Here is a 13,261-nt window from a genome sequence, read left to right as displayed (position 1 = left end):
CACAGTTATTGAAAGTCATAACAAAACACCTCATGCAAAATTTCAACCAAATCGGATGAGAATTGCGCGCTCTATTGGCTCAATTATTCAAGATCTAAGATCGGTTTATATAATAGCTATACTAGATTGTGAACCGATTTCAATCATACTTAGCACAGTTGTTGGAAGTGATACTAAAACACTATGTGCAAAATTTCAGTCAAATCAGATAAGAATTGCGCCATCTAGAGGCTCACGAATTCAAGACCCAAGATCGGTTAATATGGCAGCTATATCAAAACATGGACCGATATAATACTTAGCACAGTTGTTGGAAGTGATAATAAAACACCACGTGCGAAATCTCAGTTAAATCGGACGAAAATTGCGCCCTCTAGAGGCTCAAGAACTCAGGACTCAAGATCGGTTTATATGGAACCTATATCAAAACATGGACCGATTTGGCCCATTTACAATTCCAAATAATTCAAATAATTGTGCAAAATTTCAAGCAGTCAGCTTTACTCCTTCGAATGTTAGCGTGCTTTCGACAGACAGACGGACGGACGGATAGACGGACGGACAGACAGACGGACGGACATGGCTAGATCGACTTCAAATGACATGACGATCAAGAATATATGTACTTTATGGGGTCTCAGACGCATATTTCGAGGTGTTACAAATAGAATGACGAAATAAGTAAACCCCCTTCTAATGGTGGAGGGTATAATTATGCCCTTCAAGGGTATAATTATGCCTTCGGCCCGGCCGAACATAGCACCCTTTTACTTGTTCTGGATGCATTGGTAGCTCTTACAATGCTTCTGGCTGATATTCACTCTAAAATCGACAATTCTGCTTATTAACGTACCCATAGAGTCAAAAATAAGCTTCGTCGCTGAAGAAGAAGAAGCGCGAGATGGACTTTCTTAACAGAGCACCCATTGTGATAATAAAATTGTTCCTTTGTAAAACGATTCATGGTAAAATTATAGACCAAACTGAAGTTGCCTGAGTTGTTTTAATCAGTGTGGCCAAAAGATAATAGTTAAAAAATCACCCTTTACAATGTCCTGAAATACCCACTCTTGTGGTGTAGGGCATACAAATTTGCATATGTTAATTACATTGTCAATTTTTTAAGTCATTCTTTATGTGTTTTGTGTTTTAGAACGTTTAAATGAAGCGCTTTACAAATGTTTCCAAATAGCCATGCTTTAACTAATGCGATTTTAATTAGTTGATAGACTTTTATTAGTCCAAAGAAAAACAAACCAATTCGAAGGGTTAAATTGCCAGTTACAAACATTTGGGGTATCATGTCATTTTTAAACTCTCTGACTGACCACAATGATGCTGTGCAAATATTTTCCGGCAACATTCATCATTCTCATGGCAACAATAGTTGCCATTAAAACTGAGGTAGATTAAAGCAATTTCACTAATAGCCTTCAAAACTTAACTTCGCTAAATTCTCGTTCTAGCGTGACTATGTCATTGAAATTTTGCAAATCAAATCAAATGTCTCACATTCAGGATTTTTTAAGACTTTACGATTTTTCACAATCAATATGAATATGGTGAATAGCGAATTGATGTTTGAAAGGAATGTCACTCAATGGACGGTGGATTTCAATTTTGACTTCCTAGTCAAAGGTAAACGTCAAGTGAATTTATTTCACACTCAATTGAATGCATGTCAATTGCTGAAGGATTCTACGCGAAATAAATTCCTAGCATTGTTTATGAAGGAAGTAAAGAGAACTTCAAACTATCCAAGCACTTGTCCATTTGCTAAGGTAAGCTTAAAGTATTTTTGTGATGAAGAGATAAGGAATGAGAGGGGTAGTCTTTACTCAAGTCTATAACCAAAACATGAGAACAATATCCAAAAAATAATGAATACTCTAAGTTATTCAACTTCGAGCATTTAAAAAAAAATCCTTTTCTGTTACCAGCTATATTTACGAACTTGAGTATTTGTTTTAATTTCAATTTAATTGTCCTGCAGGATACGCTCTACGCACTGAGAAACTATACAATAGATCCTGAAGATTATCCTGCCACCTTTCCAGCCTGGCAATGGCGTTTTGATTTGAATTCGGTGTTCAACAAAATCTATGCTCTCAATGTCACCGTCAAGGGACGTATACGAAAAACATAAGTAAGTTATCCACAGCTATATATGGTATACATAAAACATATTATTTTTCTTGCTATAATAAATGAAACATCAATAGCGGACAGTGAAACACTTAATTTCAGTCAAAGGTAATTTTTATATCATCCCAGCAAAAACTTGCTAAGTACATGTCATTATTTTTGGCATGTAAAATAATGGATAACTCATTATCCTTAGATTTACTAGCTGCTAAAATGTAGTGAGTTATCAACAGGAATAGCATCTGTGTTACCGATATAGTACAAATGTCATTACATACAACATTCGATGAAGCTCAAGAATAAGCACTTATTTGCAATAATAGAAAAAATCATTATCATAACCTTGGTATTGATAGAAATGCCATTAAGAATCTGCGGGCAAAATTATCTCACACCCACGAGTGCTGTCCGTTATAAGCTCAATGGTAAGCGACATCTATTTTATTGGCGAGTCCGAAGGGTTTGTCGCAAAGCGACACCTCCTCTTTGTAGAGAAGTTTTACATGGCATATTGAGGTACTATGCCAGCATTAGGAGGGGAAAACCACCGCTAAAAATTTTTTCTGATGGTTTTGCCAGGTTTCGAACCCTAGCATTGAGCGTCATAGGCAGACATGCTAACCTCTGCGCCACGGTGGCCACGCAGAACCAATCCCCGATAATGGTATAGTCAGAATGACGTCCAAGTAGCAGTGACTCGACTGAAGAACAACAAGGCAGCAGGAGCCGACGGGTTACCCGCTGAACTATTAAAGACCGCAAGCGACACGCTGATAAAGCGTATGCATCAGCTTATCTGCGCAACCTAGCTAGAAGAATGCATACCCGATGATTGGAACCTTAGCATACAATGTCCCGTATTGAAGAAAGGAGGCAAGACAGAATGTGCGAACTACAGAGTATCGCTTACAAGACAATCTATAGACAATGAGATAATTGGGCCCTATCAATGCGGCTACCCTAGACCAGATATTCACACTACGCCAAATTCCAGAAAAAGACCCTAGATAGACAAATCAACACCTACCATCTCTTTGTTGACTATGAAGCCGATTTAGATACGTATCGAGATGCGGCATATAGAGCAACCCTGCAATCAGTAGCAAGAGGTAATGGGAGAAAAGGAGAGAGGAGAAACGACTATTCCGCAGAAAGAAAAATGACAACACTACAGGCAGTAGCAGCAGGAGAGGTATTGGGAGAAAAGGACAAAGGAAAAAATCATCTCTTCCGCAAGAACAGAAAATGGAATCGATTTGTTCAAGAGCCAAAAGGAAGTTCGAAAATTCTACCAAAGAATTTAACATCAAACAAATGGTTTTGGTGCAAGCACATCCTCCTGCAGAGACAAAGAAGGAAATCTGGTAACTAACACCGATAGCAAGCTGAGGATATGGAAAGAATATTTTACTCAACTGATAGTGTCCGACGTTGGCAGCGAAGAGGATAACGCAGAACCAATCCTTGATGATGGCATAGAATGTTTACCTCCTAGTCAGAATAAGGTCCAAGTAGCAATGACCCGACTAATGTACAACAAGGCAGCAGGAGCCGACGTGTTATCCGCTGTACTATTTAAGACCCAGGGAGACACGCTGATAAGGAAGAACGCATACCTGATGATTGGAACCTCAGTGTACTATGTCCCGTACACAAGAGTAGACAAGACGGAATGTGCCAACTACAGAGGAAAAAGTCTTCTCCCCATCGCATACAATATAATCGCCCTATCAATGCGGCTTTAGACCCGGTAAAACCACCCTAGACCAGATATTCACACTACGCCAAATTTCGGGAAAAGACCCGAGAAGGGCGAATCAACATCTACCATCTGTTTGTTGACTACCAAACCGCTTTTGATACCCTTTTACATTCAAAGGTATTTCCAGCCATGTCTGAGTTTGATATCCCTGCAAAACTAATAAGACTTTGCAGGATGACACTTGCTGATACGCGTTCCTCAGTTAGAATAAGAAAGAATGTCTCCGAACCATTTAATATCAAACGAGGTTTCAAACAAGGAGACAGCCTATCGTGTGATCTCTTATATATCCTGCTGGAGAAGATTATACGAGATGCAGATGTAAATAGATGTGGGACACTAATCACAAGAGAACAGATGCTACTCGGCTATGCCGACGACATTGACATCATAGGTCTTCCTCCTCCTCCTCCATCTCCCCACAAATCCCTTGATTGTTCCGCATGATGTGGGCGTAATTTTAAAGAAATAAAAAATTTAAAAATAGTTTTGCTTCCGAGATTCAAACTCGGGACCTTAGTATTGTAAATCTTCTGATGTACGCTCTGTGCCGCAAAACTACTAAAATCACTACCATGTCATCTTTGATGAAATAGAATTAAAGCTTGCTTTTGTGTTATTAGCTAATATTAAAGGGAGAAAATAGTGTATTATTCAAACAATAGTAATGTGGATGAATGCGTAGAGCGTCTGCTTTCAAAACGGAAGGTTCTTGGTTGAACTCTCGGCTGCGATGAAGGCAAAGTTTTGCTTTCATTTATAATTTGAATTATTCATATAAAATTTGTCTTCTTCAAAGAAACGGAACGTGGTGGTGGGGAAATGTGCGAAGAAGTTATTTTTTGGCAACGTTCAACGAAGATAATATGTCATTATTTGTTAACAACTTGTATGCCTAGGCATATGTAGTTATTTTTGAACTTTTTGTATGCTTGTGCGGAAGGAATTTCCTCCTAGAAAATAAGTAGTTATTAGTTTTGGAATAAGCTTACCTTTCTGGTTATTTGGTAATGAGAGTTTTTGCTGGGATAGAGATATATCGATATCAATTTTGGGGAAAAAAAAACAGAAAATTATTTTCAATTTTTATACCCACCACCATAGGATGGGGTTATACTAATCTAGTCATTGCGTTTGTAACACCTCGAAATATTCGTCTAAGACCTAATAAAGTAAAATTCAAAAAATGCATGAAATGTTTATATGAATCGATAGTGTACGGTCCATGTTATTTAATGTTTCAAAATTATTTTATGCAAATGGTGACCGTGGCTGCGCATCAAATGGTCCATACGCTTAGGCCAATTTTGCCATACTCTTTCCAACAATTCGGCCGGTATCTCACGAATAAATGCTTCAATGCTGTCGTCCAATGCGTCAATTGAAGATGGCTTGTGGGCATAGATTTGAGCTTTAACATAGCCCCACATAAAAGTCTAAAGGCTTTAAATCTCACGATCTAGACGGCCGATTGACCGATCCCAAACGTGAAATAAAATGTTGACCGAACTCGACACTCAATAAGTCCATAGTTATGCCTGCTGTGTGCATTTGCCACCGTCTCCTTGAATGCGACATGTCATGCGAGTCAAATTGGATATCATCTCACGGTAGTGGTCACCATCCACAGTTAGGTAGCCATTCGCGTCATCTTTGAAGAAGTACGATCCAATGATACAACCAGCCCATAAACCGCACCAAACTTTTACTTTTTCTAGATGTATTGGTAGCTCTTGCAATGCTTCTGGCTGATCTTCACTCTAAAATCGACCATTCTGCTAATTTATGTACCCATTGAACCAAAAATGAGCTTCGTCGTAAAATGGAAGAAGTGCGCAATGAACTTCCTTAACAGAGCACGCATTTTGATAATAAAATTCAATAATTGTAGACCTAACGGAAGATGTATGACAGTGAAATAAAACACGAAACGTACGTGAGCTGTTTAAACCAGTGTTGCCACAAGGATAATAGCTAAAAAATCACCCTTTATATATTACATTCAAATCAAATAATAAATATTTATTGTATTTGCAATAATTTACAAAAATTTCCGCATATAACTTTTAGAAATATTCTCAAAATTTACCCGTACGGCCTTTTAGAAACCATGTCATAGCCATTTTTTTATTGAACATCATGTCAATGTTGACTTGCCACATCACCTGAGGCAAGAAAGCAGGATAGTCATCAGCACGAACGGTATAATTTCTTAAATAGTATTTGTTTTTCTATGAAATGGAAAAAAAACATTCACTATTCGCTAGATCAGCAAGAGTTATTGGCATTGAATGAACTTACCGCCAATAATGGACACTTTTGGGGAAAATTCGATGAACGAAATACTTCCTTAAACAAAGCGACCATTAAATTATTTCGACAAGCCGATCTAAGACAATCACAAATATTGCCATTCAGTTTCAGAATGTGGGTAATTGGACCACCTACAGGCAATATGTCCACATTGAAAACTCCAGACCATTCGGTTATGGTTTGGACCATGCTAAATTCGACCGTCAATTGTTGTCTATCGTATGAAGAGTAGATAGAATCCGAAAACAATTCGGCATCAGTTACATTGATTTTAAAATCCAAGATTTCAAATTTGAAATCACGCTGTGGCAAACGGGTGATGAGGAAGGATGAAAAAGAGAGCATTGAAGAAATATCTACAAACCTTGGCCTCCACTTTGGGGTGCAAGTAACAAATTGTGAGCACTCCAAAAAACCGCAAAGGATAATCCATTACAAATACTTTCATCATATAGCAGTGTGTAGGTATTAAAAACTAAATTTCAAACTTCCATCAAACTGAAAACACTTCAAACTGAATTTCGGACCAACAAAATATTGCATATAGAGCACATTTTACATGGTCTATTGGAAATTCACAAACATTCATTAACATTGGCAACCATTTAATTCGGAGCTTTTAATGTGTTGTTAATTTTGTTAAATTTACAAATATATGGAGATAAAATTAACTTTGAAATCCACAAATTTGGGTGATAATGGTAAACAACATGGAAAAGTTGAGTCATAATGTAATCAGTTTCAAAAACACCGAATTGCATTTTTATATTCTCCAATATAGGTGAAGGGCATAGTTAGGGTAGGTTAAAGTGGCAGTGTGGCATCAGACTCACTTAGGCGTTTTCGTCCAATGTGATACCACAGGAACAGAAGAAGGAATATGTCTTCTAGTTCCTACCTACCAGAACCATCCACATCTCTTTAAAAAGCAAAAAAAAATGCGAATACTCACTTCTGCTAAATCAGACAAGTTCTCAAAGAAATGGGAACCTAAAGGTCTCACTGCCAGGGCGGGACACACACAGAAGGTGTTCTATAATCTCTTGTTCTTCGATGTCCTCACAGCTTCTGCAAAAGACGTTACTGCCAACCTTCAGTCTGTCAGCATGTTTTCCGATTAGACGAAGGCCTGTCATGACTGACTCGTCTGTTCCAGCCAGTGATAGCGAAGCGGCAGACCACTTCAAGTCTAGATTAGGACACATAACTTTGAGATGTTTTTAAGACTAGTAGGAAAAGTATTCCATAGTCTTGACAAGCGTATTACAAATGATCTTTCAAATACAACATGATTGAAACTTTCAATAAGATTTTGAGAATTCCGGGTTGAATTCAAGAATTGAAAGTAAGGAAGAAGGTAACTGGGTTCACGGTACTTAAGGATATTGAAGAAAAAGCACAGGCATTTAATATTGAGAAAGTCTTAAAAGAACATTCAAGTAATTGTTTCGCCAAGTATTATTAGTCTCGTCTACAACGACGCCCATAACCAAACCGTAGTATGCTATGGAAACACTTTTGAAGCTTCAGCAAAGTAGTCCTATTGGATCCGGAATATACCACAGCACCCTACAATATACGAGGCATTAGCAACGAATGATCCAGCATATATTTTATTTGTATGGGTAAAATAACATTCAAATTGTAGAGCTTTTTAAGTAAAAAGTTTAGTTTGGAGCAGATATGTGCAAGGAAAATACAATAGCAGAAGCCAAATGAGGTCATAGTAACAGTCGATGTGACAACATTGTTTTGAACAATAATATTTTAAGGAGTTTCCCTGGAATGTGTAAGGTAGCTCCTAGTCTCGTGAGCTCGTCCGCTTTACAATTCACTGTGGCCCAGCACCCTGAACAGGTGAATTTTGAACTGTTCAGCCATCTCGTTGAGAGAGGTGCAAAAGTCGAGGGTGATTTTTGTGATCAGAAATGCGTTCCCCAGGGATTTAATGGCTGCCTGAGAAGATATATATGCCAATCGTCGTAATGACATTATATCTTAGCCATTCCACCACTTCCATAATTGCGAGGATCTCCGCTTGATGCACACTGCAGTGGTCGGGTAACCTCTGCGATATGACCAGTCCAAGTTCTTCAGAGTACACCCCAAAGCCCACCTGGTCGTTTAATTTGGAACCATCCGTATAGAAGTCTATGTAACTTCTGTTACCAGGGATATCGTAGTTCCAATCGCTTCTATCAGGAATAGTGGTACAGGTAGGGAACACCCTACCTGAGCCAAACTGCCTGGAACATTCGATATTGTATCAAGGATAACACAGTGTCCGTATCCGTCACATGATCAATGAGAAAGCTCCCTTAACCTCACGACAGTGGTCGCTGCAATTTGGGTAGCCACAATGTCCAGAGGCATAAGATGTAGCATTACATTCAGTGCATCAGATAGTGTCGTCCTCAGTGCGGCTGTAATCCTCAAACAAGCCATCTTTTGGTTCAGGTTAAGTATTGAACAGTAGATGAACTCTTGAAGCGACGTCCACCAGACCACAACACCATATAGCATTACAGGTCTGACAACTGCAGTATATACCCAATGCATGACACGCGGTCTAAACCCCCAACCTTTGCCAATGGTTCTGTAGTAGGTGTATAGGGTTGCCTTTCTTGCCCTTTCCAATATGTTGGATTTGAAGTTCAATTTCCTGTCCAGCAAAACACCCAGGTATTTTGCACTTTCTGTAAATGGAACATTCCCTCCTTCCAAGGAGACAGGTTCCACGGTAGGCAACCTATAACTCCTGCTGAAAAGAAGTAATTCTGTCTTAGACGGATTTATGCCAAGACCACTTTCGGTAACCCACTTCGCTTTTGCGCATAGAGCTTCCTGAAGAATATCTCCTAGAGTGCTGGGAAACTTTACCCTAACCGCAATTGGCACGTCATCAGCATACGCGACCACTTTTACGCCTTTTTCTTCCAAAGACAATAATATATTGTTAATGGCTATATTCCAAAGTAGAGGAGACAGTACACCTCCTTGAGGTGTTCCTCTGCTGACCCATCTTTTGAGATCCACAGATCCCAAGCCTGCCGTAATGCATCTTTGAGTAAGTAAGTTATTAATAAACTTTCTTACGGTAGAGTTGATGCCCAGAAACTCCAACTCCTTCGTGATTGACGTCGGTTTTACGTTATTGAAAGCACCTTTAATGTCAATAAATGGTACCATTGTATATTCCTTGACAGCGAGAGAACCCCCTATGTAGCCGACTTGGTCGAGAAGGGCTGTTTCCGTGGATTTCCGCTTACTATAGACATGCTGCTGGCGCGACATGCGATCTCCAGGGATCTTTGCCTTAAGATATGTTTCTATCAATGACAGATTAATGGGACGAAAATCTTTCGGCCTCGAGTAGTAAGATTTTCCTGCTTTCAGAATGAAAATGACCAAACTGTCAAAAACTGAGGTCATTCAAAAGTTTTTAGTATTATAATACCCTAGGAAAGAATCTCTCCGTACCATTTAATACCAAACGAGGTTTCAGACAAGGAGACAGCCTATGGTGTGATCTCTTTAATATCCTGCTGGAGAAAATTATACGAGATGCACATGTGAATAGATATGGCATACTAATCACAAGAGAACACATGCACACATGGTCGGTCACCGGAAGTAGTAACTGCAGCCTTTGAAAGAATCGAGAAAATCAGTGAAAATGGGTCTGGCAGTAAATGGAGATAAGACGAAATGGATGGTTTCAACTCCCAAAACACCTTGTACAACCGAGCAGATAAAGAACATGGAGAAAAGATAGTCAGTAACTTTATCTACCTTGGCATCGCCGTAACCGAAACGAGTGACACCAGTTTTGAGATTAAGCAAAGAATAATACTGGCAAACAGATGATACTTTGGACTAAGTTGCAGTTTAGAAACAAGGCCACTTCTCGTCAGACGAAGATTACACTATACAAGACACTGATACTACCCGTGCTGTTATATGGTTCTGAAACATGGGTACTTGTGAAAGCAGATGAGGCAGTTCTTGGAGTATTTGAGAGAAAGATTCTTCGTAAAATATATGGACCAGTTTGCGTTAATGGAGAATATAGGCGACATATGAACCACGAGCTGTATGACGCCGATAGCATAGTTACACGCATCAAAATACAACGGCTGCATTGGCTGGGTCATGTGGTCAGAATGGACGAAGAAGCTCCAGCATAGAAGTCTTTTGAAGGCAAACACGATGGTACACGCAAACAGGGAAGACCAAAAGCCCGATGGAAAGATCAAGTGGTGGGAGACACCTCGAAACTTTGTGTCAGAGATTTTAGAATGAGCGCAGAAGATCGAGGCGCTTGGAAGGCTATTCTACGTTCGGCTAGTGGAACAAATTTTCTGCCAATTAAAGTAAAGTATTATACCCTAAACTACTACTATCCTACAAGGAAGAGAGAGAGAGAGACCCGTTAACAAGCATACCGATCAAATCAGAATTTGATTCTAAGTGTCCATTAGTCTGTTTCGCAGTGTGTTTTTCTTTCCATGTTAATTTTTGTGCAAATTTATTATACGCATCTTTTTTAACCTAGAGACGAAGCCTTTTGAAATTGGAAGAAATCGGTTCAGATATAAAAATAGTACCCAAATATATGTATATTCGTCCGATTTGGACTAATACTGCAATAATATGGTCATTTGTAAGACGATCTTCGCGAAATTATGCACGAAGGTGCATAGGTGCGAAGGTTCTGAGCACTAGTGAATTTTATAGATATTGGTTAAGATTTTGATGTAGCTCCCATGTATAGGGTGATTTTTTAGTTACTATCTTTTTGGCAATACTGGTTTAAAAAGCTCACTGTCAAACATCTTCAGTAAGGTCTATAATTTAACCTGGAATCGTCTTACAAACGAACAACGCTTGCAAATTATTGAATTTCATTATCAAAATGCGTGCTCTGTTGGAGAAAGTTCATCGCGCCCTTCCTCCATTTTACGGCGAAGGTCTTTTTTGGTTCAATGGGTAAGTAAATAGGCAGAAATGTAGATTTTGGTGCAAAGATCAGCCAGAAGCATTGCAAGAGCTACTAATGCATCCAGAAAAAGTCACAGTGAGGTGCGGTTTATGGGCTGGTGGCATCATTGGACCGTACTTCTTCAAAGATGATGCGAATCGTAACGTAACTGTGAATGGTGAGCACTACCGTGTGATGATATCCAATTTTTCTTTGCCAAAAATACAACAGCTTAATTTGCATGACATGTGGTTTCAACAAGACTTATTGAGAGACGAGTTCGGTGAACATTTTATTTCATGTTCGGGCCCGGGCAATTAGCCGCCTAGATCGTGCGATTTAACGCCTTTAGACTATTTTTTGGGGGGCAATGTTAAAGCTCATCTCTATTGGAAAACAACATTGAAGCATTTTTTCGTGAGATACCGGCTGAAATGTTGAAAAGAGTGTGCCAAAATTGGCTGAAATATGCCTATTCACGAGGAAGGCGAAGGTGGGCGAATTTAACGCAAAACGTTTCCTCAATTAGACGATTTCGACATCTGACAAGGTCAAATACCTAGGTGTGATCTTGGACTGGAAACTGAATTGGAAGTGTCACATTCAGGAGCGTACTAAGAAAGCTCACAGACGTTGGGCACTATGTAGACGGGCCGTAGGCTCGAAATGGGGCCTGAAGCCGAGGATAGTCCACTGGCTCTACAGGAGCATGATTAGACCAATACTTACTTACGCCTCAGTAGTTTGGTGGACTGCTATGGAGAAAAAATGCAACATAAGGACAATACAACAGGTTCAGAGAACATGTTGTCTTGGCATAGGCGGAGCGATGAGGACCACGCCCACTCGGGCACTGGAGACTATTCTAGATATCCGACCCATTGACATAGAAATTAAGTGTGAGGCAGCCACTGCGACTATGAGGCTTAAGGCGATGGGAGAGTGGATTGAGGATGGGAGCAGCTCTTGCCATTGCGGTATAATCGAGGCGACGATAGGAAACCTGGAAGGGAGGTAAAAGGTTTTCGATCGGATACCTGAGATGAACTTTGAAGTCGAGTGCGAGGCACTGCTGCCATCGGCACAGCCTTGGATTGACGGAACCCTAGTATTGCCATCTGGAAGATCATGTTACACGGATGGATCAAAGCTAGAGGACAGAGTGGGCCTGGGGGTCTATATTAAGAATCCAGGTATTGATATCTGTTTTAGACTGCCTGACCATAATACGGTCCTGTAGGCGGAGATCACGGAATGCGTGAAGTGGTGTGGTGCTTACGCGAGGACGTCGAGTGTGAACATCTTTACCGACAGAAAAATTGCCATAAGGGCAATAAATACCAGGAAGGTAAGGTCACGAACTGTCTAGCAGTGTAGGAGGGAGATGGACGCCTTCTCTGAGGATGGCAAAATCCGCATCGTTTCACGGTCACGGTCAACATTTGCATGAATTACTCGATTCTGACTTCGCAACCCTGATGCCAAATCTATTCACATTTGCATCTCGTATAATCTTCTCCAGCAGGAAATAAGAGAAATCACATGACAAGCTGTCTCCCTGTCTGAAACCGCTTTTGGTATTGAATAGTTCAGAGAGCTTCTTCCCTATTCTTATTAAGAAGCGTATATCAGCAATCAAGTCTTCCCGCAAAATTATATCTGTTTTGCTGGGATGCCACACCCAGACATGGCTGGAAATACCTTTGAACGTACAGGGCTGGCGAAGACATCTTTGTAGTCAACAAAAAGTTGGTAGGTGTTGATTTGTCCTTTGGTAAAATGTAAATATCAGGTCTATGGTGTATTTAGGAGGTCAAAAGCCGCACTGATAGGGATTTGTTGATTTTAGATAGAATCTTGTATGCGTTGGGAAACAGACTAATTCCTCTGTAGTTGTCATCTTTCTTGTGTACGGGGCATGGTAAGCTGAATTTTCAGTCATCGGTAATGTTTTATTCAAGGCATATTGCGAATTATCAGCTTTCCACCTCCTGTTTTAAGCAGTTAAGTCGGCAACCCATCAGTTCCTGCTGCCTAATTGTTTTTCAGCTGGTTAACTG

The 13,261-nt window shown here is 39.8% G+C and overlaps 1 protein-coding gene across 1 annotated transcript; it reads right to left on the bottom strand.

Moving 5' to 3' along the window:
- Positions 1-5,985: 5,985 nt before the first annotated feature.
- LOC131997323 (uncharacterized) lies at positions 5,986-6,653 on the bottom strand. Its single transcript, XM_059368133.1, has 3 exons — positions 6,585-6,653; positions 6,209-6,523; positions 5,986-6,138 (listed from the first exon to the last, which is right to left on the bottom strand). The coding sequence occupies exons 1-3, from the start codon at positions 6,651-6,653 to the stop codon at positions 5,986-5,988; spliced, it is 537 nt and encodes a 178-aa protein (XP_059224116.1).
- Positions 6,654-13,261: the final 6,608 nt, after the last annotated feature.

Source organism: Stomoxys calcitrans, chromosome 1 (genome assembly GCF_963082655.1).
Source record: "Stomoxys calcitrans chromosome 1, idStoCalc2.1, whole genome shotgun sequence".
Classification (NCBI taxonomy): domain Eukaryota; kingdom Metazoa; phylum Arthropoda; class Insecta; order Diptera; family Muscidae; genus Stomoxys; species Stomoxys calcitrans.
Note: the sequence above shows the minus strand (reverse complement) of the source record. Positions and strands in the feature narration are given on the sequence as shown.

Bases quoted from the DNA above. Each gene is read 5' to 3' on its own strand.
- LOC131997323 (XM_059368133.1), bottom strand. From the start codon at position 6,653: ATGGATTATCCTTTGCGGTTTTTTGGAGTGCTCACAATTTGTTACTTG. The intron at 6,524-6,584 runs GTTTGTAGATAT...CGTTTGCCACAG, and splicing joins ACCCCAAAGTGGAGGCCAAG to CGTGATTTCAAATTTGAAAT. The intron at 6,139-6,208 runs GTAAGTTCATTC...TCCATTTCATAG, and splicing joins AAAAGTGTCCATTATTGGCG to AAAAACAAATACTATTTAAG.